At 43.5% G+C, this 26983-nt stretch overlaps 1 protein-coding gene across 1 annotated transcript; it reads right to left on the bottom strand.

Moving 5' to 3' along the window:
• Positions 1-867: 867 nt before the first annotated feature.
• ALDH9A1 (aldehyde dehydrogenase 9 family member A1) lies at positions 868-23138 on the bottom strand. Its single transcript, XM_069967406.1, has 12 exons — positions 23032-23138; positions 18348-18536; positions 17068-17213; positions 12506-12635; positions 12141-12275; positions 10739-10935; positions 8501-8641; positions 6684-6872; positions 4987-5074; positions 3620-3761; positions 1902-2014; positions 868-1813 (listed from the first exon to the last, which is right to left on the bottom strand). Exons 2-12 carry the CDS (start codon positions 18526-18528, stop codon positions 1719-1721), a joined length of 1557 nt encoding a protein of 518 aa, XP_069823507.1. The 5' UTR covers positions 18529-18536; positions 23032-23138; the 3' UTR covers positions 868-1718.
• Positions 23139-26983: the final 3845 nt, after the last annotated feature.

The raw sequence follows: 26983 nt of genomic DNA, 5'->3' as shown, positions 1-26983 counted from the left end.
ATATTTTTCGTTATAGGTTAACTCAGTACAATGTAATCTGGCCGGTCCAGAGACTAAAGTACAGAGCTCACTATCAGCCCTGTATTCTGCAATGTCAGAAGATAAACTACTAAAGGAAAGGTTCAGACTATTACTTATTTAGCAGCCAAAAACAATTCATTCAATATCCTTGTCATACATCCTGGGATTGATTCATTCACATTGATTGTCCACTCGTAGCCATTTTCTTGTTTTAGAGACTCTGGTCGGTAGGTTTATAGTGTCCTATCTCAGGGTAGCATAATCTAGTGACAGTGAAGCTGAACAGAATGATGTATCACTTACATGGCTCTGTGCAGCTGATTCAGAGATATCCTCTTGAATAACATGGACAATAAGTAGTCCTCTCCATTATGTGCATGAGCCCAGTAGTCCTGGATATTCATGAGAAGCAGAAAACTCTACCCACCAGCTGCTGATTGACAGTTATCTATGCTGTGTATAGGAAGTCAACTGCCAATCAGCAGGAGAGTGGTGGCAAATATCTTATTCTCCTGCATACTAGAAGAACGGCTGGACAAAATGAAGTAAGCAATATACCAAACTAGTCAGCATTTATATCACTAGTTTATGCTACACTCATTTAATTCAAAATAAATCTAGTGACAGATTCCTTTTAAAGGGTGTGTTCACACTACGGAATCCAGGTGGATAACCCGTCACGCCCATCTCATAGATGCCATTTTGGCATCCGCCCAAAGAATTGACTACAGAATCACCACTGAGGACCGTAAGTTTGCAGAAAATAACTTTAGAGAAGATATAGAACAGTATATCACTATATAGTATAACCTTTATTGTAACCCTCGTAGATTAGAACACGAACACTATGTATTTATTTTTTTTTATTGAAAGCTGCAAAAGTACAGATTATTAATACTGGATACATTCTAGTTCTCTCTTCATCAACTGGTATTCTGGTTACCAGTATGTATCATATCTTCTGCAAACATGATAAATGCAAAACTGGATGAAGTCTGATGGGAGGAATGTGAATGGAGGAGCCTGGAGCTGCAAGGAGGAAGCTGAGAGGAGTTAGGCTGGGTTCACACTGCGTTTTTAGCATACGTTTAATGGATCCGTTTTTTTTAACGGACAAAAAAAAAAAAAAAAAAAAAGTGTCAGCAACATTTGTGTCCGTAAAAAAAAAAACATCCATTTTGATCTGTTTTTATTTATAATGGAAGTCAGTGGAAAAATGGATCAAAACGGATGCACACAAATGCATCGGTTTTTGCAATCAGTTTATTTTTTTCTTTTTCAAAAACTGATTGCATATGACTATTCTCCAGAACTCTAATGGTGCATATGACTATTCTCCAGAACTCTAATGGTCCATTTACACAGAAAGTTTATCTGACAAAGATTTGGAGCCAAAGCTAGGAACAGACTATAAACAGATCAGGGCATAAAGGAAAGCCTGAGATTTCTCCTCTTTTCAAATCCATTCCTGGCTTTGGCTTCAAATCTTTGGCAGATAATCTGTGTAAATGGACCCTAAGGAAACGTTATTGGATGAGTTACTAACAAATGGTGACAGCTCCTCTAAGATACTGAATAGTATAGTCTACAAGGATACTTGGTGCTGCAAGAAACTATACATGGTGTAAACAGCGCCTCAGGCATTCATTCAATATAGGACGTGAAGAAAGAGGCCACTGGGGTAACTTGATGTCCAATTAAAACACAGACTCGACATTTCCCATCTCCACACAGACAGTCTTCAGCTGGGAATAATACTCAATGGCAACTTGGCCGTTTTCACGTCCAAAACCTGCAGACAATTAAGATTTAGTTATTGTATGATTATTATACTACTAGACATTGCCATCTTGTTAGGTCTACGGAGGAGAAACACCTACCAGACTTCTTGTACCCTCCAAAGGGCAGTTCCACTGGGCTGACATTGTAATTGTTGATGAAGCACATCCCGGCCTGCAGAGCAGCCACCACTCTATGGGCACGCTGGATATCCCTGATAGAAGAGAAAGACAGAAAGGTCCCTATATACAGCAGATGAGATTGTACCAGCAGATTAGATTACACCACAAGCACTAAAAAGTTATTACTTGTCATTTTAACTATCTAGATTAGTTCTGTGCAGCACTGCTGTTTTGATGCCACCAGGGATTACTGTGGATGGGATTAACAATGCGAGTGTATACAGTTCCCATGTTTCCTCTTCTCTCACAGACGCTGCCTTTATGCACAGCTGCTGGCATGATCTACTATAACAGGGATGGAGAACCTTTAGCCCCCCAGCTGTTGCAAAACTACAATTCCTATCATGCCTGGACAGCCAAAGCTTTAGCTTTGGCTGTCCAGGCATGATGGGAATTGTAGTTTTGCAACAGCTGGGGGGCTAAAGGTTCCCCATCACTGTACTATAACAAGGGCTGAAATTATTTCATCTCTTCTATCGAGACGCTGCTCTGCTGTCCTGGTATTGCCAGAAAGCGGAATTTTAAAGAGCAGGGAAGATTATAAATATTAAAAATCTCCCCACTGTATAGTGGGATAGGAGCTGTTTGTTGCAGGTATACATTGGGACTGACATTTTTAATGTGAACAATGTCTTACAGAGACAATACAGTTGAGAAGTCCAGGCATTTAAAATCTGGCAGGGGGGAATTTGATAACAAGTAAGAACTTACCTCTCCCCTTGCCCGCGGTGAGACTGGCCGCAGGACCAACCCCCCCCCCCCCCAACGGGCTCTGGGATCTCAGCCACAACCCGGCTGATAGACTGGAGGCTCAGCCAGTCAGTGACTGGGGTGGGACGCCACTCCATTCACTGATTGGCTGAAAGGCCAGTCCATCCGGCACTGATGCCATCCCATCCCATCCCCCCCCCCCCCCCCCCCACACACAGATTTTCAAGATGCCTGGACTTCCCCTTTAAAGCGACTGACCCCCCCCCCCCCCCCCCCCCCCAAACCACTCGTACCATCAGATAGCTGCAATTAATCCAAGATCTGTCCTGGGCTCCGTTCAGCAGGTGATGCAGTTATTGTCCTAAAAAACTACTTTTAAACTTTCAGCCCTGTTTACAACGGCCGTGGCTTGGAGTATCTGTACCCTAACCTTGCACCACCCCTCTGTCCCTCCTCCCCACCCACTTTCCTATTCCTCTGCAGTGAAAACTACACAGGTGCCTCACAATCCAGCCCATGTGCAGTGTTCACACAGCTGATGAATAGGAGACAATCTGCCGGGAGCATTCCTAATGAGGAGGAGGGACAGAGAGGGTGTGCCAGCCTAATGCATACACAATCTAGGCCACGGCTGTTGGGCAAAGGGCTGCAAGTTTAAAAGTTGTTTTTTAGGACAATAACTGCATCACCTGCCGAACGGAGCCCAGGACAGATCTTGGATTAAAAGCAGCTATTCTAAGGTACAAGTGGTTAGGGGGGGTCAGATTGTGGGTACAGAGTCACTTTAAAGCTTTTAAAAGACCTTTCACTATTAAAGCTCATTATAAGGTTATGTTGTCGCTATGGAGTGATCAGATTATGGGTAAATGCACACTCAGTGGATTTACTGTGAACATTTCCCGGGCGGCCATATAAAAATTTCAAACCTGCTAAACACTCCTCCAGCCAAACCATAGGTTGTGTTATTTGCCCTCTGTAAAACTTCTTCCTCTGTATCAAAAGGCAAAATGGACATCACCGGGCCAAAAATTTCTTCCTTGACACAAGTCATATCATCCTTGCAATCTCCTGTTGGTGATAAGGAAACAAGCTTTAAATAAATCGAGATTATCAAATAGTGAAATATTTTAAAATTCGATTCGAATAGCCTCCGATATTTGATCGAATATGGAATCCCATTATAGTCTATACGAGAAAATACTCAGGACTTGGAAATCAATATTCTCTCCCTGGTGTATAGTCTGTCCCTCTCTAGCTCCAACCAGCAAGTGTCACGAATCTGAAATCCACTATTCTTATACTCAGGAGATCACATGGTTCAGGCAGCCAATCACAGTTAAAGTTTTTTTTTTTTTTTTTTAAAGCCCTGCCTATTCCTAGTGCCTGTCCCTCCCCCCTGCATGTTTATTGGTTGAAAAAAGTGCTGGTGATGTGGGGGTGGGGGGGATGAGGTGTGCAGGAGGGCCAATCGAATTCTACCCTCCATCAGGTGTCCTATCACATGACCAGTGACATCAAAGGTCCTTCACCACCCATAGCTCCAGCAGCTACTCAGGCTGTAAGGAAATTTTGTGCCAAGAAATATGTGACCGGGGACTCCAGTATGTACCGGCGGCCCCTAGCTGTCCCATGTGGGCCTCTAGAGGCCCAGTCCCCTCTGTTACTACACTTTTTTTTGACAGACAGGAAAAAAAAAAAAAAAAGTGTAGAAAGACGGCCCTGCTCTAGTTAGAGGGGTGCCGACGCCAGCCTTGGCAGGGTTATAATCGCTAACCCAGCCCATTGAAGAGAGGGAAGTCACGTCATCCGACACGCAGGGTGGGGGCCAGGAGAAAGGAGCACTGTCGGAGTGGACTCTGTTTAGCCCCTTTTTTGCCACCAGAGGGGGAGAGTCTGCAGAAAAAGCACCAAAACCGCTTAAAACAAATATAAGCAATATGTAAAGCTATAGGTAGGCTATTACATGGGGTGAGTCTTTTTTTCTTTTTTTTTTTTTTGGGGGGGGGGGGGGGGGGGGGGCGAATACCCATTTAATTCCTCAGCCAATAAATCCTGCTGCCCAGATAAGAGGAATGCAGCCCTATCAATGTTTTCCAGGCAGCCCTAAGGATGCATCAATCTTTTCTATAGGCTGTGTTTATGTTTTCCTGGCAGCTTCTCCAGCCACCGGCAGGCAAATGCAGAGTGTTCAGGTTTGGATGAACCACAACGCTTGGTTAGTTCGCTCATCACTAATCTTTATAGTTATGTTAAATGCAAGCAGTTAATATGTAAGCCAGGGATGAAGCATTACCTAGTACACAGGGGGTCATAAAAAATCCAGCCTTCAGCTTAGGATCTTCTGGCACATATGGCTCCCCGCCTGTCAGAACCTTGGCACCCTAGGTATAAGGCAAACACAGATCTGATTATAGGAAATACATTAAAGGGGTTATTCCAAGATTTAAAATGACTATCCGTTGATAAGTATCTGATGAGTAGGGGTCCAAAAATGTAATGTGAACCCAGCCTTAGGGCAAAAATTTTAGAATGACACTTTAAGGGTGTTTTTACATGTACAGGATCTGCAGTAGATTTGAAATATCGGATTTGCTTTGAATTTAATCTGGGCCATGAAATCTGCTGTGGATTCAAATCTGCTGTGGATCTGCTGCAGATCCCGTACGTGTGAACGCAGCCTAAGTGTTATCTATAACAAGACACAAATCGAGTTGCCTACTTTGAAGAGAACCAATCATGGACGGGAAAAAAAAAATAAAAAATTCCCCTAAATTCGATATAATTATTTTATTAATATTTGTAAATAATAATTTTTTAAGCTGCGTTTTTTTTAATTCACTTTCCTGTCTCGCGCCGGCGGCAAGGCCGGGCGCCACCAACTTGATGACGTCACTTGCGTCATGCAAGTGACTAAATCAAGATGGTGGCTCCAGGCCTTGCTGCACCGAACAAGAAGATTGTATCTGGGTAAAGTAAAAGATACAGACGGTAAAGTATCTTCATAAATAGGTTATAGTTATTTGTATATATAAATATATACTATAGATACAGCGCTGAATACTGGCGGGATGTAGTACGCTGCTATCGATGTAAGATTAAGACAGACCCATTGCTCTTCACAGTAAGTAAAATCCAAAAAGTATAATGTTCATCAAGCGCCCCTACTCCAACTCTGGTATATTTAAATATAGTTTTAAGGTCACTTACTCAATGCAGGTGTGTGCAGGTTCACTTTATCCATACGGGTGTAGTAATTCACTCTGTATTCCGCTGGGAGTGTGCCCTGGCCGGTGGCACGACTACTACCAGTTTTAGCGTTCCATGTGTGTCCTACCAAAGTCCACAGTGAAGGCCCAATGCAGGTGCAATCTGGGAGGACGAGCAACCAGCTTTCACTAGCAGCCGGCAGTGTTGTCGTTTGGCTGGTCTCCCTGAGATCAGTGATCTGTTTCTCTTATGGCTCTACTAGGCATTGCTCCCACCTAGCCAGAATCCTGCTCCACACTGATGAGGGGCAACACCCCGAAACAGCTGTATGTGGATGGATACATGGCCTTGGTTTATCCCTTGTCATTACAATGACTTATGGTGGTTTTGGTTGTTTCCCTACAGGAGCCTCCCCTTGGCTGGGTCCTTCCCGGAGGGATATCTGGCTAGTCCTGTGTTATGAGACTCTTACATGAGGCTCCACGGGCTCTTCTTTTAGAATAATAGGGACAGCAAGTTTTAGGTGATAGGTCTTAAAGGGCCCTATTACCCTATTACATGGGACAATTATTGTGCGTATCATTTGTATTTAAACGATAATCGTTCTGTGTAATATGGTAAACGATTTCAGGTTAACGATAAACAATCTCGTTTGCAATCGTTTATCGTTAGTCTTTAACAATCGCTCAGTGTAATAGGACCCTTACTGTAGCTATAGTTTGTCGGGCCCTTTTATTATATTTTATATGAATTTATTATACTTCTATGCATTAAAAAACCCACCTGCTCTTTTGCACCTTTAATAAAGGCAAACACTCTGTCCAGTTGGATCCGGTTGATGAGGGGTCCCATCCTGGTGTCCTCCAGGAGGGGGTCTCCGATTTTAATTTTCTTCACCTTCTTCACCACCTCTTCAGTAAACTTTTGTAATATGTCCCGTTGAACAAAGACACGCGTGCCATTGCAACACACCTAAGTGACAACATCGGAATCAAACGCTCGATCAATTACATGGCGAGTCTCGTGTCAGGTTTACTGCAAAACGTTTCTCCATTGTTTTTATTGTGCGAGTGTATTTGGAGAACATTGAGGTTAAAGGGGTCGTCCAGGCTTAGAAAAACATGGCCGCTATCTTCTAGAACAACACCATTCCTGTCCTCAGGTTGGGTGTGGGTTTTGCAGCTCAGTTCCATTGAAGTGAACAGAGATCAATTGTAATACCACACACACACACACACACACACACACACACTACCTGAGGTAAGGGGTGGAGCTGTTTGCCAGAAAAAAAGCTGTTTAAAAAAAAAAAAAAAAAAAAAAAACAATCATGGGTAATCCCTTTAAGAAACGTTTTCTGTAATGGTCACTATCAGAGCTTGGTTGACGCTTCTGCCTTATGCTGATATTATAGACTGCCTACATAAATTATTAAATGGGTAGTTCAGCAAAAAAATATAAAATAAAATGTAATATATATATATTTTAAAATCAACTGGTGCCAGAGATTTGTGATTTACTAATAAAAATTTTCAAGTCTTTCAGTACAGGAAGTGGTGTATTCTTTTCAGTCTGGAAATCAGGAGAGCATTTCTATAGGTATTTGCTACAGCTCTGGACGGTGCACTGTGTCAGACTGGAAAGAATACACCATTTCCTGCAGGACATACAGCAGCTGATAAGTACTAGAAGTGAATTACAAATCTCTGGCACTTTCTGTTGATTTGAAAGAATTTTTGTTTTTCTGAACTACCCCTTTAATGTCATGTTAACACGATGTTAACATTATTTTGCCAAGGGGCATCATTGCTGTGTATTGAGACCTGTGTGCGCTAGACAGACACTTATTGTTAAATGGAGGATTTTAAACACTGATCGGTCAGCTGACAACGTTCTTCCAGGATTTTAAACACAACTACTTTCTTCCAAAAACAGCACTGTACATGTCTCCAGGTTGTGTGAGGTATTACAACTCCGCAACATTTACATCCACGGAACTGAACCGCAATACCGCACACAACCTGAGAACAAATGGTGGCAGTTATCTTTTTTATTCCAATTTGGTAATCACAAGGCCAGGTTAAAGGGGAACCATCAGAAGGTTAGAAGACTAACCTGCTGGTAGCTCCCCATAGTGCACAGGGTACGGAGGTGGATGATGATGATGGTGTCTCTTACCTTTATCCTTGGTGCCGTTCCCATGCAATTTTAATGTAATCCCTGGTCTGGTAAGGCTTTGGAGCACTGCCCCGCCCCCAGAGCGCCGATCCGACCTGCTCCACTGATAATCTTTAGAAAGGGGTGAGCCGGCCAGGGGCAGATCACCTCTCTGGGGTGGGACAGTGCTCCAAACGGCCTTACCAGACATAGGATTACATTAAAACTGCACAAGAATGGATGAATTTAAGAGACATATCTTCCTCCGCAGTGCCCAATAGGGAGATATTAGCAGGTTAGAGTCGTCTAACATGCTGATAGTTCCCCTTTAATAAAAGGTTCCTGAACATGGACGATAAACCCATGACAAATAAAATATGACATCCTTTATGTGTATGACATCATGACATGTAAAGAGTACAGTATACAAGCAGTATGGAGCTTACCTGTCCCTGTGTGAGGAAGTTTGCCATCATGGCGCCGTTCACAGCATTTTCTAGGTCGCTGTCGGAAAAGATGATGAGAGGAGACTTTCCTCCAAGCTCCAGGGTCACAGGCTTAATACCTTTGGACGCCATTTCCATGATCTGGAATAGTCAACACTTACTGGTACACTTTAAATTTTGTTACAAACTTCGGGTAGCTTCTCACTCACACCGTATTACAGCGAATTTTATGCTGCGGATCCTCAGCACATCCGATCTAAGTAAATGAACACAGCATCAAATCTGCTGCGGATCCTGTACATGTGAACGCACCCTTAATGCAGGTTTCAGACGGTTTCAGACAGTTTAGACAACGATGCACAATAAAAGTCTACAGTACAAATACCTTCACAATAACTACTGATCACATAGCGAAGGATGGCAGAATGTGTTTAATGTGTGTATCATCTGTGGAATGCCCAAGTTGATCGGCATTCATTGAACAGCCTATAACATGAACAATGACTGGATCATCTGTATGGCCCTTCCCACAATTGTGATGACAGGACTACAAAATAAAATATATATATATATATTATATTATATATATATATATATATATATATATATATATATATATTTATATTTACACACAGTATAATTTTTTTTTTTTTTTATTAAAAAAAACAAAACAAAAAAAAAAAAACACACACACTACAAGGGGATCAAACATGTTGACTTTTTCCTGACAAATCTAAATAAATCATCCCCATGGTTGCCAGGGTCAGTGAAAATGACCCTCATGTAGTGTTTATGGCATCTTAGAGACCTTCACACATCAGGATGTGTAGCCAAAACTAGGAGGAGTGGAACAACAACGTATAAAATGGAAAGATTTGTATTTCTTCTGTTTGGCTTATGAATAGTGACATCAAATAGGTAATCTGTTCTGGAAGGCTGTTCCAGAACAGAGCAGAATTTTTTCATAGAAAATTATGGGAAAACATTTAATAGTTTTTTTACGCTCCAAGAGTCAGAAACAGAGAGCCTGGCCCATGGCGTATAAAGAGTTAAGTAAAGATGCAACAGCATTACTGCTTACCTCCTCTGCGCATACATTATTAGCATTGCACACTGCTCCTTACTGCAGGAGTGGGGAATCCCTGCTAGAAGGGTTTCTTAGGGCCCTATTCCACCGGACGATTATCGTTCAGATTATCGTTAAATCGTTCGAATCTAAACGATAATCGTTCCGTTGAAATGCAGTTAATGATTAACGACCGAACGAGAAATCGTTGATCGCTTTATAAGACCTGGACCTATTTTTATCGTTGCTCGTTCGCAAAACGTTAGCAGATCATTTGCATTGAATAAGACGTCGTTTGGTCGTTGGCAGTAGATACGAACGCAATAGCAAATACGATCATAAGTAACGATTATCGTTCCATGGAAATGAGTGAGCATTTTCAGGTCATTCGCAATAGCGGTCGTTTGGGATCGTTAACAGTTAACGATTATGCGAACGATAATCGTCCGGTGGAATGGGGCCCTTAGTCTAGAGCAGAAAACTTCTGCTGCTGAGTGAGCCCTGTCTGTACTGCTGCTGCTGAGTCGGCTCAGTTTGCCAGCCAGGCAGGGGTACTGTGCACAGAATCACCTCTTAATCCCCTAGGAGGGGCACAACATCAAAATGATGAGTGTTGTGCTATTCTTTGGAAAGGATTCACTTACTTTTCCTGGCTCCTGTCTGTGTATTTATGTGCACAGCATCACAACTTAACCCCGGCCTGGCAAACTGAGGCGGCTCAGCAGCAGTAGTATAGACGGGGCTCCCTTCATAATAAAGAGATTCCCTGTTCCTGTAAACGGCGATACCCGAACACCCCTCATAACAGTTGTATCCCTCAGTTTTGTTCGGATACCAAGAAAAGTTTGAGTACCCAACAAAACTTTGGTGGAAATTTGTGGTTCGTTGTGTTTTAACCCCGAGGTACATGGCCCTAGAGAAGGGTTGTTAGGTAGTAATATTAGCACCATAAAGTCTACAGTTTAACCCTACAGGATATAGTCTAACATGGATATATACCATCTGATATTATTTACAGTCTCCTGTACACCAGCATGGCTCCGGCAGTAAAGGATATAATAGGGACAGTGTGGGGGATGGTCTCCATGGTTTGGATCGGATATATTAGAACTGTATTACGTTTTTCAAGCCAACTGCTATGATAAGATGGCATTAGTCGGTGATGGCGTTACCTTGGAGCCGGTAGGAACGCTGCCAGTGAAGGAGACTTTGGACACATCCGGATGCTTACAGAGTAGCTCCCCGGTGGCTGCTCCTCCCTGCACCACATTGAAGAGACCCAGAGGGGCCCCCGCCTCCTTAAGGATCTCCGCAAGTAAAACCACTGTGATAGGAGTGAAGGGGGACGGCTTGTACACCATAGCATTTCCTGGGAAATAAAGAAAGGGGGTAAGTAACATCATAGCCTGCTTTGCTAACATACAGACTTAATATTGTTATTCTTCAAATCATATGTGTTCAATACATTGCTCTTTCTAATATGGGAACCACCGTGCCAATGTCAAACACACCATCTACTTAGTAAGTTTAAAAGACATAAGTCATCAGAATCAACCAATTCTTCTCCCGGTCCCGCACCGCAGCAGCTTCGGAGCGGGGCTGTCTGAACTGACAGACCGCTCAGCCAATCACGGACCGCGGCGGTTCCGGCCAGTGATTGGCTGAGCGGTCTGTCAGTTCAGACAGCCCCGCTCCGAAGCTGCTGTGGCGCGGGACCGGGAGGAAGAAGGAGAAGACCTGCAGCCCAGACAGGTAATGTATGAAACAAGGGCTGCAAGGACATTGATAAGCAAGGGCTGCAGGGACATTCTTACCGATCGGGGCCCGTGAAATAGGCCCAGTAAACGAGCACCGATCAGGCAGATCGGCACTCGTTTACATCGTTGATCGGGCCCTGCTCGGCCTGTGAAATAGGACCCTTAGCTGCGATTGGTCCACAGCTCAATAAAATATAAAAGCTTAGCTGTGACTGGTTGCAATGGAAAAAAAAAAAAAAGTTTTGGTTTCAGGCAGATTTTTTAAACCTAAGCCAGTGTATGTGATTCTCCCCTGCAAGGTGCCTTGTATTTCCTCTCCTCTCATTCACCAGCCTGTGTCCTCCAAGGATTCGCTCCCTCCTGTCCACAATCTGGGCTGGTGTGTAACTCTTCTGCTGCCTTCTTTAACATTGAGAGAGAAAGTCTACCTGACAAATGTATCTTAGTAACAACTAATCATTTTTAAATTATTAAGGCAGACTATTAGAAAATTGTAAAATTTTACATTCAGGAAACAAAAGAACCAATATAGGAAGTGATTAGTGCACCTTCCAATAAGGGAGCAGACTGGCCCTTTAAACCTGAGACAGCCGGCGCGCGCGCCCTAGGAGGCGGGGACGCGCGCGCCGGCCGGCACAGCGGGTGACAGGAGCGGGGCGAGGTAAGGCGCGCCCCCCCGGGGCCGAACTAGTAGCAGCGCCGGGTCCCTGTACATGGACGCCGGCAGCTGCATGGAGAGGTCGCGGCGGCGGTCCGGAGCACGGGACGCGGCCGCGACACTTTGTACGTTTGTAAAATGTTTCACTGAAGTGCTTACCACATGCAAGTGCAGGACCGGCCTTCCAGCATGCGATCTGGAAAGGGTAGTTCCAGGCTCCAATCCCTACACAGACGCCAAGAGGTTCCCTCCTTGTATAAGCGAATGATCCTCCTGGGAGCTGCACATGCTGACCTGAAGAGGAAAACAAAGCGCAAATGAAGTGAGAGAGAAAACACAAATAAAGTTGCCTTTATTTAAAAAAAATATATATATATAATATAATATATATATATATTGGGTAGCCTTAAAGGGGGATTGTCTTAAATTAAAGATACATACATGGCTATGTTCTTTTACATATAGCACAACACCATCGCTATACCTTTCCAGAAACTCTACATATTGTTTCAGAAGGTTCTTACCAGCCATGCTACCAGCAAGTCCGGCATAATACTCCAGGGTCTGCCAGGAAATCTCAATGTCCACTCTGGCTTCAAAGATGGATTTCCCGTTGTTTATCGTCTCCATATTAGCCAGTTCCTCACTGCGTTCCTGGAAGATATAAGAAAAAAAAAAAAAAAAAAAAAAGTTCTCCACTTTTCCAATATTTAATAGATGTTTGTATAGAGGAAAGAAACGGGTTATACTTACAGGAGCAAAACGTGGTAATATTATAAGAAAAACTTATTAAACTGTATTAAAGGGGAACTCAGATTTCTAGTTCTAGTTGTAGATGTTAAGTTCTTGAAAACATTAGATATGCAAAAAAAAAAAACAACAACAGGTAGATCTTGTGGTAGTAAGTAGGCTCTAAAGAAGTTGGTATAATGGTAATGATGTGGGAAGGGTGTAAATAAAAGCTCTATAAATGAGTGATAAACGTTATATATACAATTTATTGCGCAACAGAAAAATTAAACCATAAAAAATAAATTCATAAAATTTAAACCATAAAATTCATAACAAACACTTAAGTAGTGCGGCGCTCAGAAATTATTCACAGAATAACACACATTACAAAGTTATACAACTTTGTAATGTATGTTATGTATGTGAATGGCCCCCTTCCCCGTGTCCCACCACCCCCACCCGTGTACCCGGAAGTGTGGTGCATTATACATTACCTGATCCGTGTCACACACTCCCACACACTTCCGGGTACACGGGCGGTGGTGGACATAACATACATTACAAAGTTGTATAACTTTGTAATGTGTGTTATTCTGTGAATAATTTCTGAGCGCCGCACTACCCCTTTAACTATAACTTATAATAGGTAAATCACGATACATTGTTTAAAAGGTCCAAAGATATAAATATAAAAATTCATATATTATTAAAGGGGTTATCCAGCGCTACAAAAACATGGCCACTTCCCCCCTACTGTTGTCTCCAGTTTGGGTGGGGTTTTGAAACTCAGTTCCATTGAAGTAAATGGAGCTTAATTGCAAACTGCACCTGAACTGGAGACAACAGTAGGGGGAAAAGTGGCCATGTTTTTGTAGCGCTGGATAACCCCTTTAAGTCTTAAATTCATATGAAGCCAACATTTGCCATCCTTGGTGGGCCCTTTGCACTGGCAGCTGGAGTTCTAGAGATTGAATATGTATAGGTATTCTGATCTGGTGAGAGGTGGACTGTCCACCACTACGCTTCAAATACAGAATCATTGCATATATGTTTACAGATTATTTGCACAAGCGCTAAATGCTACAAAACTATCCTACCTGTACACATACTTGTGGACAAACTAACAAAGGATTACAGAATATATATGTTTGGAATACTTGTACATTTTTTATTTACACACTTCCCACATCATTACCATTATAGCTACTTCTTGAGAGCCTACTTACTACCACATTTCCTGCAGTCCCTGGGTGCTGAGACAGAACTGCACTCAAAGTGGTTTATTCACACTTTTTGGGAGGGTGCAGCAAACTCATACACTGGTACCTCTGTTTAAGAGTAACTTGGTTTAAGAGCTCACAGTTTTTCAAAATTGTGACTTGGTTTAAGAGCATTGCTTGGTGTAAGCAAGCTGTACTGAGTGGGAGGGGGAGTGGAGGAGGGGCATGGTCTGCATAGCGGGGTCTACAGCACTATACTCTGATCCAGGAAGTCTCCCTAACCTTCCAAATCATAGCAGATCCACTTCAGGCTGGGGCTTACATCAGGGGACAGGACTGTGGAGGTAATCTCTCCATAGCTGTAACCCCCCAGACAGAGAGTGCTGCATGTATGTACCCAAATCTGCCCTGCTCATTCCTTCATGCTCCCTGCAGTCTCTGTCAGCCCTTGTGTTTCCCATCCTCTCCATTACTGTACAGTAACTTATAATATCACAGATTCTGCTGTTTCATCTGTTTTACATATTCAGAATAAATTATTATTTTTTGAGCGTGGAACCAATTGTCTGCATTTCTATGATTTCTTATGGGAAGTGTTGCTTTGGATTACAAGAGCGGTCCCAGAACGAATTATGCTCATAATCCAAGGCACCACTGTATATTATTACTAGATCCCCCCCCCATAGTCTGTCGGGATGAACAAGATGAATACGCATATAAAGCCTCCCTTACATACAGATCCAAGGTCCATGGGGAAGAAAAATGGTACAGGGGTGTAAGTCAGTTTACTAAAGACAGCATATTCGTTCTCCTTTACATATACACTTTTGGTTATACTGTCTTTGCTTTGTGACGCCACCCTTTTAAGAGCATTTCCAATACTACAAGTCATCTGTTCTATAAGCTGGGTTACCCCCACCATGAACCGGTAGATTCAGTGTAGGTAGGGTGTCGTTATTCACATGCCTGATCATTCTTTCCTCATAATCTGTTGGGGTAAGAACTGAGAGACCCCAAAAATCACATAGTCGGCCACTGATAACTAAAATAGGCTAGGTCAACTTGCCTCTAATGAGTATGGGAGGCTTTCAGTTCTGGAAACCTCCGCCTTTACAAAGGGGGTCACTGATGAAGCCCGTCTTCAAATACTAAAATCACCCAAGATGCCATGAAGCGTCCTGTCAGCAATACAGTATGTGCTATATACACAGCTATATCTCACCTCTCATCCTGAACACATTACACCACACAATGTCATCAAGTTGTTAAGATATAAAGATCTGTGTTTTACTTACATCATTTTGTCAGACGTTCTTCTAATATGCAGGAGAATAGGATTCTTGCCACACCCCTCCCCCAGCTGCTGATTGACAGTTAACTGCCTATTAACTTATAATGGGTCGGTTTTGTCCTGTCTTTTCTGCAGTCCATCAGTTTCAGTCAATAATCACTCATGTGTTGTCCATAGAAAGACGATAAGCATCCATGAGATAGTCCCCCCACATTATAGATAAAAATTAAAAGGGGTTATCTGGGATTGGAAAAAGCACAGCTACTTTCTTGCAAAACAGCACCACCCATCCTCAGATTGTGAGTAGTATTACAATTCAGCTCCATTCACTTCAATGACTACACCCGAACTGAGGACTGGAGGTGCCATTTCTGGAAGAAAGCAGCCATGTTTAAGGGTACGTTCACACTTACCGGATCCGCAGCTGATTTCACTTAAATAACCGCAGCTGATTTCACTTAAATAACTGAACACAGCATCAAATCTGCACCATCAAATTAGCTGCTGATCCTGTAGGTGTGAACACACCCTAATGGTGCGTTCACACCTACAGGATCTGCAGCTGATTTTCTGCAGCAGATATCATTTAAATAACTGAACACAGCATCAAATCTGCTGCAGATCCTTTAGGTGTGAACGCACCCTAAAAGGGTAATTTCATCATCAAATGTTATTCCTCATCAATGGGATAAGGGACAAGGCGACCATTGTGACCAGCTCACCACTCGGCAATGTTCAGAAGACCCGTAGGGAATAACTGAAGCACCAGACAGGCCTGCCGCTCTATACAGAGAACATCTTCCCTCCGCTCTCAGGATCACCTCTCCTCGTGCCCTCGTTGAACTGGCTGCAGGACCCCCGCCGGGCTCCGGGATCTCCACGTCACAACCCAGCAGATGGACTGGCCACTCAGCCAGTAAGTGCGTGCCGCTGGGCAGTTCAGCAGCTGGGAAAGGCCTCCCTGACCTCCAGTGGGGGTCCTGCGGCCGCTGCCATCGCTCACTGGGGGCACGAGGAGGGGTAAGTTAGTAATTGTGATCAATGCAGGATGCCGGTTTTTAGAAACGCCTTTAATACCCCTCGAAATAATGTGTGAAAATTTGTGGTCTTTGCCCTCAGGCTTACTTAGCTGAAATCAATGGCTTTCTGTTATTATTAGCAATGTGTACTCATGATGGGTAGTGAACATAATGCAGTGTAACTTCTAGGCTTCTATTAGAGGTTCCTTCAGATAAAGAAAGTCTCTTTAAATCTTTAAAGGGGTACTCCAAAGAAAAAGGAAAAAAACAAAAAAAAAACAGTTTTCAGATTAACTGGTGTCAGAAGTAATTTAACTTCTATTTAAAAATCCCAAGTCTTCCAGTACTTATCAGCTTCTGTATGTCCTGCATAAAGTGGTGTATTCTCTCCAGTCTGACAGCGCTCTCTGCTGCCACCTCTGTCGTTTTCAGGAACTGTCCAGTGCAGTAGCAAATCCCATAGAAAACCTCTCCTGCTCTAGACAGAAGTGGCGGCAGAAAGCAATGTGTCAGACTGGAAAGAATGTACAATTTCCTGCAGGACATACAGCAGCTGATAAGTACTGGAAGAAATGATATTTTTAAATAAAAGTAAATTACAAATTTGTATAACTTTCTGACACCAGTTGTTTGGAAGCCCCCCCCCCCCCCCCCCCCCCCCCCCCCCCAAGTTCCCCTTTGCCAATAATCACAGAAAGTCACTGATTTCATGTATTCGTATGATAAGTAGTGAGCATACTGCTGTGCAAGGTCTTGGTTTTTATTAGCGGTGGACCCATGAAATAATTGTATGTAAATAAGAAAAAACTACCCAAAATACTGACCCTGATAATACGAGCGGCCTCCAACATGACGCGGCCTCTCTCCATCCCTGATTTCTGCTTCCATACTTGGAAGGCCGACTTGGCGCTCTGGATGGCTTCATTTACTTCCTTCTCACCAGAGCAAGGAAACGTTGTAATGACGCGTCCTAGAAGAGCAAAACCAGATATGTGAACCCAGTACAGGTGTAGACCGGATGGGAATAATGACTGCTGATTATGCAAATGGGTCTAATGGCTGCTGTATGTCCTGCAGGAAGTGGTATATTCTTTCCAGTCTGACAGTGCTCTCTGCTGCCACCTCTGTTCTTTCAGGAACTGTCCGGAGCAGTAGAGGTTTTCTAAGGGGATTTACTGCTGCACTGGACAGTTCCTGACATGGGCAGAGGTGGCAGCAGAGAGCACTGTGTCAGACTGGAAAGAATACACCACTTCCTGCAGGACATACAGCAGCTGATAAGTACTGGAAGACTTGAGATTTTTATATAGAAGTAAAATTACAGATTTGTATAGTTTTCTGAAACCAGCGGATTTGGAAGAAAACATTTTTCGTCTGAATACCCGAAGTAAGGAAATATGTTTTTGCTCCCATACAGAGAAAACATCTGCACACGACGTTACCGAGCTGATGCCAGATTGCACAATTTTTCTGGCACAAGTTTCTATAGCCGCTCATAGAACAATGAATTTCTACTTCAGAATACAGAGAAGGTGTCCTATTACTTTATGGAGACTTCCAAAGAGCATAGGGATTAAATAAGATAAACTAAGGAAAAACCATTCACCTCTATGTATTCCCAACAGAGTTCCTCAGATAGTGTCACTACCATTGTACTGACAGGGCAGAAGCTTTAATAGTGCGGTGCCCACTGACTGATAAAACACGAGCAAGAACTCAGCAAGTCTCTATTCACATCCGCACTGGGACTCTGTTCCATTAGCCTCTGTGCATTTGTACCCCCCTCCTGTGCTACCCTGCTGGGCCCCCCTCACCTCCCCTCCTGTCCTCCTTTTTGCCCCCCTCCCCTGTGCTTAGTGTCCCAGGACTGTATCCAGCTTTTCCAGGCACCCAGAGCAGAGTTCAAAGGCAACCGCTGAGCCTGAGCTAGTACTGTAAATTCGCTCACCCCTACTCCCCATTTCTGTGCTGTACTTTGCATTAAAGGGGAACTATCAGAGGCCAAGACAAATCTAACCTGCTGATAGTTCCCCTTTAAATATCAGGTCACCAATAAGTATGTTATATAATATACAGGAGTGGATACAGAACATGAACATCTTACCTGTGGACGGCTCATACGCTTGTTCCTGTCCCACAGAGTCTATAGGCTGCACTCTGCTCCCCGCTCTGTAATTCAGGGGCTGGGAGTTCTGGAAGGTTCCGGTGCTGAGTGTACGGCTCATGGTCGATTGTAGTTTTGGGAGAAGAAAGCGAAAAATAGGAGCAGCTCCAAAGAGTTTCATTCAGTGGCCTGAAAAATGGGAAGTATCATCATCATCATCATCATCTATAGACTTCACAATATAAGATGTGTAACTTGTATAAGGCTAGGTTCACACTGCGTTTTTGCAATCAGTTTTATTTCATCCACTTTTTTTGCAAAAATGGATGAAAAACACGGATGCATTTGTGTGCATCCGTTTTTCCTTTGACTTCCATTGTTAAAAAAAAAAAAAAAAAAAAAGGGGATGTTTTTTTTTTTAACGGACTCAAAAATAGTGTCAGCTACGTTTGTGTCCATAAAAAAAAACGGAAGTCAATGGAAAAACGGATGCACACAAATGCATCCGTTTTTTTCAAAAAACGGATTGCAAAAACGCAGTGTGAACCCAGCCTTACACAGATAGTGAGTTCTTAGGGAAACCTCTCCTACTGGAAACTGGCCAGTTTGCATCACTAGACTATGAGGATCAATTGCTTGATAAATCTCCCTCAAAGTGTTTTTTTTTTTATTTAATCCGTGTTTTAACATGTATTCCGTGCAAAAATCTAAACAAAAACAAAAAAAATGCCAAACTAAAATTTACAAAAAAAAAAAAAAAAAAAATGTCTTTTATTAAATATATGAAAATATAGCTAATCAAATACCGAACATTCGGGTTCGGATCGACTCGGAACATGCTTGAGGTTCGCTCATCTCTACTATGGAACCTTGAAATGGTTGACTGGTGTGGACGCTGAGAGTCGGACCATTGCTGAGCTAATACTGAAGTTCTACACTAAGGGCCCTTTCACACATGTAGGGGTGTGCGCACTGCGGGCACTACCCCTTTAATACAACTTTAGAATGATCTGCTAGTTCTGGTGTCATGGCTGCCCCCTAACAACAGGTCAGTAGAGATGAGCAAACCGGGTTCGGGTTTGAGTTCATCCGAACCTGAACTTTCGGCATTTGATTAGCGGTGGCTGCTGAACTTGGATAAAGCCCTAAGGCTATGTGATAATCATGGATATAGTCATTGGCTGTATCCATGTTTTCCAGACAACCTTAGAGCTTTATCCAAGTTCAGCAGCCCCAGCTAATCAAATGCCGAACGTTCGGGTTCAGATGGACTCGAACCCGAACCCATCTCTAGAGATCAGTCATTATCTATTAGAGACTAGAATTATTTTTGCTGTAAAAAAGTAAAAAAAAAAAAACAACAAAAAAAAAACACATCGAGGATCAGCTGCAAATATAAACCACCTGCAGGCCGGCAGACATCTATAATGTAATGTATAGGCATCTGGTACAGGGGGAGTAATCCCCATGATGGATAGGTGGCTTCTGTTTCCTATCTGAGGGGCGGGTTGGGGTACACAGGACAAGGCGATGGCTGATCCTCACGATCTGCGCCCTACAGTTTACATTCCAGGAATATTTCCCATAATACACGCTGTACTATTCCTTATCTATGAGACAGCGGGAAGATTTATCGCAGGATTTAACCGTCTTCTGCCGCCAGATACAGCAGGGGATTAAGTCCAGATTTCTGGTGCAAATTATTAACCAAGACACCAAGCTTTGTAGTAGAGGACGGACTATGGAAGATGTGTACTCAGGGCCTGGTCATCTACCTGGCAAATAATATGTGTATAAATGTAAAGCTATGCATCTGGGGACTGATCTGTAGCACAATATGTCCTAGAGGGAGTAATAATCTGCAGCATGATATGCCCTAGGGGTGTAATAATCTGCAGCATATGCTCTATGGGGAGTAGTAGTCTGCAGCCTGATATGTCGTAGGGGAGTAATAAACTGCAGCATGATATGCCCTATGGGGAGTAATAGTCTGCAGCCTGATATGTCCTAGGGGACTAAATCTGCAGCATGATATGCCCTATGGGGAATAATAGTCTGCAGCCTAATATGTCCTAGGGGGAGTAAAACTGCAGCATGATGCCCTAGGAGGAGTAATAACCTGCAGCATAATATGTCCTGTGGGGAGCAATAAGCTGCAGCCTAGGGGGAGTTACACTGAGAGAGTCACTGATGGAGAAGGATCTGGGTGTACTCATAGATAATAGACTACAGAACAGCACAATGTCAGTCAGCTGCTTCTAAGGCCAGCAGGATATTGTCATGTATGCAAACATAATAGTACTAAAGCTTCATCTGGTGTACGCCACCCTGTTTTGGGCTTTGCCCTAAAAATAACCCCCGCCCAGAGTACCCCTTTAAAGACATATCATGCTGCAGATTATTACTCCTCCTAGGGCATATGAGGTTCTAGGTTATTACTACCCCTAGGGCATATGAGGCTGCAGATTATTACTCCCCCTAGGGCATATGAGGCTGCAGGTTATTACTACCCCTAGGGCCGAGTAGGTAAGTGACTGGCGGCCTCCATTTCCACCCCTTCCCCGGCCATACCCTAAAAATAACCCCCGCCCAGAGTACCCCTTTAACTTTGTTGAAGCAATGTAATAGATAAGGAGATAGATAAATAGATTTGAGCCTCTGTAAAAACAGAGTTTATCCATCTCTCCCTTTGTTGAACTTAATGGATCTGCACTAAAAACAGCATCAAGCATCTGGTGTTTTTACACAGAGAGATTTATCTGACAGATTTTTGAAGCCAAAGCCAGGAATGGATGTTAAAAGAGGAGAAATCTTTCCTTCATGACCTGTTCCTTGTTTATAGTCTGTTCCTGGCTTTGGCTCCAATGGTCTGTCAGATATATCTGTGTAAACGCCCCCTTATGGTACTTTTACACGGAGTGATAATTCACCCAATCGCACGATTAACGGTTTTTTATAACGATCAGCGTTTAGACGGAATGATACATCGTACGGAAAATTCGCTATGCGATCGCTTAAGCCTATCTCACACATAGGTGAAATCGTTGAGAGAATGTTTACACTGAACGATTTGCGAATTTTTTGCGAACGATCAACAATGATTTGAGAACATGTTGAAAGATCAAAATGAACAATTTCTCGCTCGTCGTTTGATCGTTCGCTGCGCTTACACGTCCGATCGTTCGAATTCGACCGCTATCGTGCAAAAACGAACAATCAATCGTCCCGTGTAAAAGGACCATTAGTCCCTTGTGCAAATATGTTCCTAGGCTGCATCACACTTCCTCAGCCCCCAGCATTCACATGCCGGAGCTGCGCTCATCTCCAGTAATAACGCATCTCCCATGTAATCATGTGCAATAACTGCTCAGCCGTCACACTGACATTCAGTGGCTCCAAAGGGCAGGTGTGTAATGGCCGGACGGGTTGTGTAATCACTAACAGGGGGGCAATGACCTCAGACAGCAGCACACCTGCAACACCTGATAGTTACTGGCCGCACAATAGGTGACTGTTCACACTGCAGCTGAACACTGCTTCCTGTCTGCAGATATCACACAATGCCTGCACTGACACCAACACAACCTACCCTGCTGGTAAGGGAACCAGCCCCTACCGATAGTCACTGACTAGTTACACACACACAGTCACTGACTAGTTACACACACACAGTCACTGACTAGTTACACACACACAGTCACTGACTAGTTACACACACACAGTCACTGACTAGTTACACACACACAGTCACTGACTAGTTACACACACACAGTCACTGACTAGTTACACACACACAGTCACTGACTAGTTACACACACACAGTCACTGACTAGTTACACACACACAGTCACTGACTAGTTACACACACACAGTCACTGACTAGTTACACACACACAGTCACTGACTAGTTACACACACACAGTCACTGACTAGTTACACACACACAGTCACTGACTAGTTACACACACACAGTCACTGACTAGTTACACACACACAGTCACTGACTAGTTACACACACACAGTCACTGACTAGTTACACACACACAGTCACTGACTAGTTACACACACACAGTCACTGACTAGTTACACACACACACACAGTCACTGACTAGTTACACACACACACACAGTCACTGACTAGTTACACACACACACACAGTCACTGACTAGTTACACACACACACTGATAGTCACTAACTAGTTACACACACACACTGATAGTCACTAATGACACACACACACTGACTACTGAGTCACTAACTAATGATACACACACACACACACACACACTGACTACTGACAGCCACACAGACTACTGAAAGTCACTGACTACTTAAAAACACACTAATAGCCACTGACTAATGACACATACTGATCACTGATAGTCGCTGACTAATGACACATACTGATCACTGATAGTCACTGACTAATGACACATACTGATCACTGATAGTCGCTGACTAATGACACATACTGATCACTGATAGTCGCTGACTAATGACACATACTGATCACTGATAGTCGCTGACTAATGACACATACTGATCACTGATAGTCGCTGACTAATGACACACACAGCCCCTGAGTAAGGTGAGGCCATCTGTCAGCAGATCGATGTCTCGGTGCTCCCCCGCTGCAGTCATGTCTGCCGCTCTGCACACAGGACACATAGCCGATCACTTACTGTGCCGTCCCTGCTGTCCGCGGATGAGCGCTGTCTCCGGGGTAGGGGCCGGTATATAAGGCAGGTTCTTCCCTCCAGGGTCTCCTCCCCTTCTGGCCAGGGGCTGAGCACTGTGAGGAGGCGCAGTAGAGGGGCAGTCTCCTGCTTCCTCATTATCTGAGATATAATCCTATACAGGAGTCACGTGCTGCAGGGTTACTAGCGATAGATAGAGGACTGCACATCCCTATGCTAAAAACTGATTCTGAAATTCTTATATAACTTTAATAAAGTAAATGTATTTTTTATTAATCCATTGAGTGGCAGCAGTAAGGGACAAGAAGGTCTCTCTGCTGCCACCAATGGCCGTGATGGGAACTGCAGGGCTGCACAAGCCTGGTCTGGGCACTTCTGCATGCAGAATTACTAAATCTCCCCTTGGGTATGTGCTCACTTTGGAAAATCGACAGAAAATCCGTTGCGGAAAACGACGCACACACCGCACACGTTCATTATTTGGATGGACGACGGAATCCGCCCATGCATAGAATGGAGTCTATGACACGGGCGAAGACGTGCGCCCCCGCCGCAGTCCACGAACTGCCGGATGCGGCGGATTCCGCAACATTTTTTCCAAAGTGTGCACATACCCTTTTAGAGTATGTTCACACTGACTCAATCAGGCGGAATCCCGCCTGTCTCAGTGTGCCATAGCCTGTCTATGGGAGAGCGCGCGCTTTTTCACTGCCGCCGCTCTCCACTTAAATGGGGGGATTTATCAAACATGGTGTAAAGTGAAACTGGCTCAGTTGCCCCTAGCAACCAATCAGATTCCACCTTTCATTTACCAGAGTCTGTGAGGAATGAAAGGTGGAATCTGATTGGTTGCTAGGGGCAACTGAGCCTGTTTCACTTTACACCATGTTTGGTAAATATCCCCCTGTATATTACCTTCTATTTAGCTGTGACTTCTTTATGCTGCAGTGAAGTGCCAAGGAGGCGTGGCCTAGGCTGTTCAGATGACACCTGCTGCATATTGCGCTGACCTGGCCTGGGAAGCCCACTCCTTATACAGTGGCTGCTGTAAGTGCCTGAATGGACAGTAACTAAGGTGAAAGTGATGTGTGAGTAATGTCACCATCTGACCAGCCCCTCCAGTCTACATCACCATCTCTCGTCATATACACAGATACATCTTTACTGGGACATTTAGAGAGAATGAGGTATAATTACATTGTGATGCCTTGTGATGAATGATGCTACAGAAATACGAGCAGACAGGGAGTAATGCAGCAGATACTGCAACCGTACTGATCTGCACTGAAATTAGATGTTTTGCAACATCTTTGGGCAGGGAACTGGCAGGAGTGCTGGGGGAGGGGAGCAGGCAGGGTGGGAGGGCTGTGATTTTTTTTTTTTTTTTAGCACCCTATCACTCCTTGTCACCCTGGCAATTTTTCCTATAAATCCCAGAGAACAAATTAAACATCAGTAAGGGCCCTATTCCACTGGACGATTATCGTTCCCATAATTGTTAACGATTAACGATCTCAAACGACCGCTATTGCGAAAGACCTGAAAACATTGACTCATTTCCATGGAACGATAATCGTTACTTATGATCGTATTTGCGATCGTTTTTTCTTCGCTATTGCGTTCGTATCTACTGCGAACGACCGAACGACGTCTTATTCAATGCGAACGATTTGCGAACGAGCAACGATAAAAATAGGTCCAGGTCTTATAAAGCAATCAACGATTTTTTAAAGCGATCAACGATTTCTTAATCGTTAACTGCATTTCAACCGAACGATTATCGTTTAGATTCGAACGATTTAACGATAATCTGAACGATAATCGTCCAGTGGAATAGGGCCCTAAAAGAGTTCTGCAAACGCTTACTGACAGGATGGGGTCCCCTTAATACATGTCCCTGATGGGAATCCTTTTTTTAAGGGGGGGGTCAGATCTCTGTGGCCCCCGCCCCCTTTGTTTTGACCTGACTTTTAATCAGAGAACCCCTTTAAGAAAAAGATATTTTGCCACAGAATATAATTCATGCAGAAAATCACAACCGCAATACAAATGGCGGGAGGTCAGGAATGTCGCTGAACGCCACCTCCTCCAACTCTGGCAGAAAATCCGACTCTTATTATTTGTTGGGAGAGAAAGACGAGGATCTCTGCTATCCAGACAGTGACACTTTAAGGTTCCTTGGTAGTCTTCTCAACTAATATTTTACAGATGACCCCAATCCATGAAAAAGAAATTGTAGTGTATGAGTTCAGCAAGTAGATGTCAGAGTTCAAAGTCCATTGATAAGACATTCAGCAGGTTGTCTTCCCTTCACTTCACCATTAGATGTCTATTGTACCTATTCAGAACTATGTATATCAGGGGTAGGGAACCTTTGGCCATCCAGCTGTTGCAAAACTACAACTCCTATCATGCCTGGACAGCCAAAGCTAAAGAGCCAAGGTTCCCTACCCCCAATGTACATAATGATAGTCGGGGTGATCTCATTCAGACTGGATGGAAACAAGGTCTGGACTTCATACTACTTATAGAAAAACTTATTAAGGGTGCGTTCACACCTACAGGATCTGCAGCAGATTTGATGCTGTGTTCAGTTATTTAAATGAAATCTGCTGCAGAAAATCAGCTGCAGATCCTGTAGGTGTGAACGCACCATAAAAGAGATATACCCATGTGGCAATTCCAGCTCTTTGCTCCAGAAAACTGGCATGCAAGCCTTGATAAATTCCCTTCGGTGTTTAGAGACTTCTGTAACCCTGAGTGCAGAGACTGTTTGGCGATTGTTCAATATTGGAGACTGAGTGTCCTATTACACTGAGAGATTTTTAACAAGTAACGACTAACGATAAATGATCGCAAAAGAGATTGTTTATCGTTAACCTGAAATCGTTAGTTACGATTGTTACTATGATCGTTTATTCCTTCTGATCCCAGAAAAACAATGAACAATGTGCAATTACACTGAACGATTAGTGAAAAAACGCGGAACTTGAGCGAACAAATGTGGAATTACAGCGAACGATTAACAATAATTTTAGGTTCAGATCTAAAGAAACGATCAACGACATATGAACGATTTTTCGATCGTTGCCTGCAAATACCCAGAACGATTATTGTTTAAATTCGAACGGTTTAACGATTTTTTGCATGATAATCGCCCCGTGTAACAGGGCCCTGAGGCTTTTTTTATGCTGGGGAACCACAAACAGCAGCATGGTCTGAGCACCCTGACCACTGCTGCATATAATTCTCATATGGATGTGTACTGCAGTTGTAGTTATGCAATTGTGTTCAGTCACCTGCTTATAAGTAGAGATGAGAGAATTTACAGTACTAGTGAAGCGCTTGTCAGCCTGCTGCCTTTAAACTCCATGCCACTCCTCCACGGGTGCCTGGAAAAGCTGGATCCTGTCCTGGGAAACTTCCAGTTTCCCTGGACTGGATCCAGCTTTTCCAGGCAAACAGAGCGGAGGGGGAGGGGGAGCGGAGTTTAAGGCAGCAGGCTGACAAGCCGACCACCGAGCCTAGTACTGTACTGTAAATTCTCTCATCCCTACTTATAATTATCTAACCATAGACATAAAGCTGTAATATCACGGTTGGCCGCAACTTTTTCCAATATTTTTTTAATGGCATACTGTGTATTTGAGTTTGCCACCCCTGATTTAGGGCACGGTGTCCACCTGTGGTAATATTGTTGTGGCAAAACTACAATTCCCATCATGCCTGGACGGTAAAAGCTTTGGATGTCAGGGCATGATGGGAGCTGGAGGGCCGCAGGTTGGACGCCCCTGATTTAGGACAATTACACACACATCAATGAGGAGGCTTGGTATGGGTGAATTATATTTATACCTATAATAGGATTAGACCACTAAGTGTGCGTTTCTTCAAGGGATTTCAGAAGACATTTTCTATGGGGAAGAAACAAACCAAA

The sequence above is a fragment of the Dendropsophus ebraccatus genome, chromosome 4 (assembly GCF_027789765.1).
Source record: "Dendropsophus ebraccatus isolate aDenEbr1 chromosome 4, aDenEbr1.pat, whole genome shotgun sequence".
NCBI lineage: Eukaryota > Metazoa > Chordata > Amphibia > Anura > Hylidae > Dendropsophus > Dendropsophus ebraccatus.
Note: the sequence above shows the minus strand (reverse complement) of the source record. Positions and strands in the feature narration are given on the sequence as shown.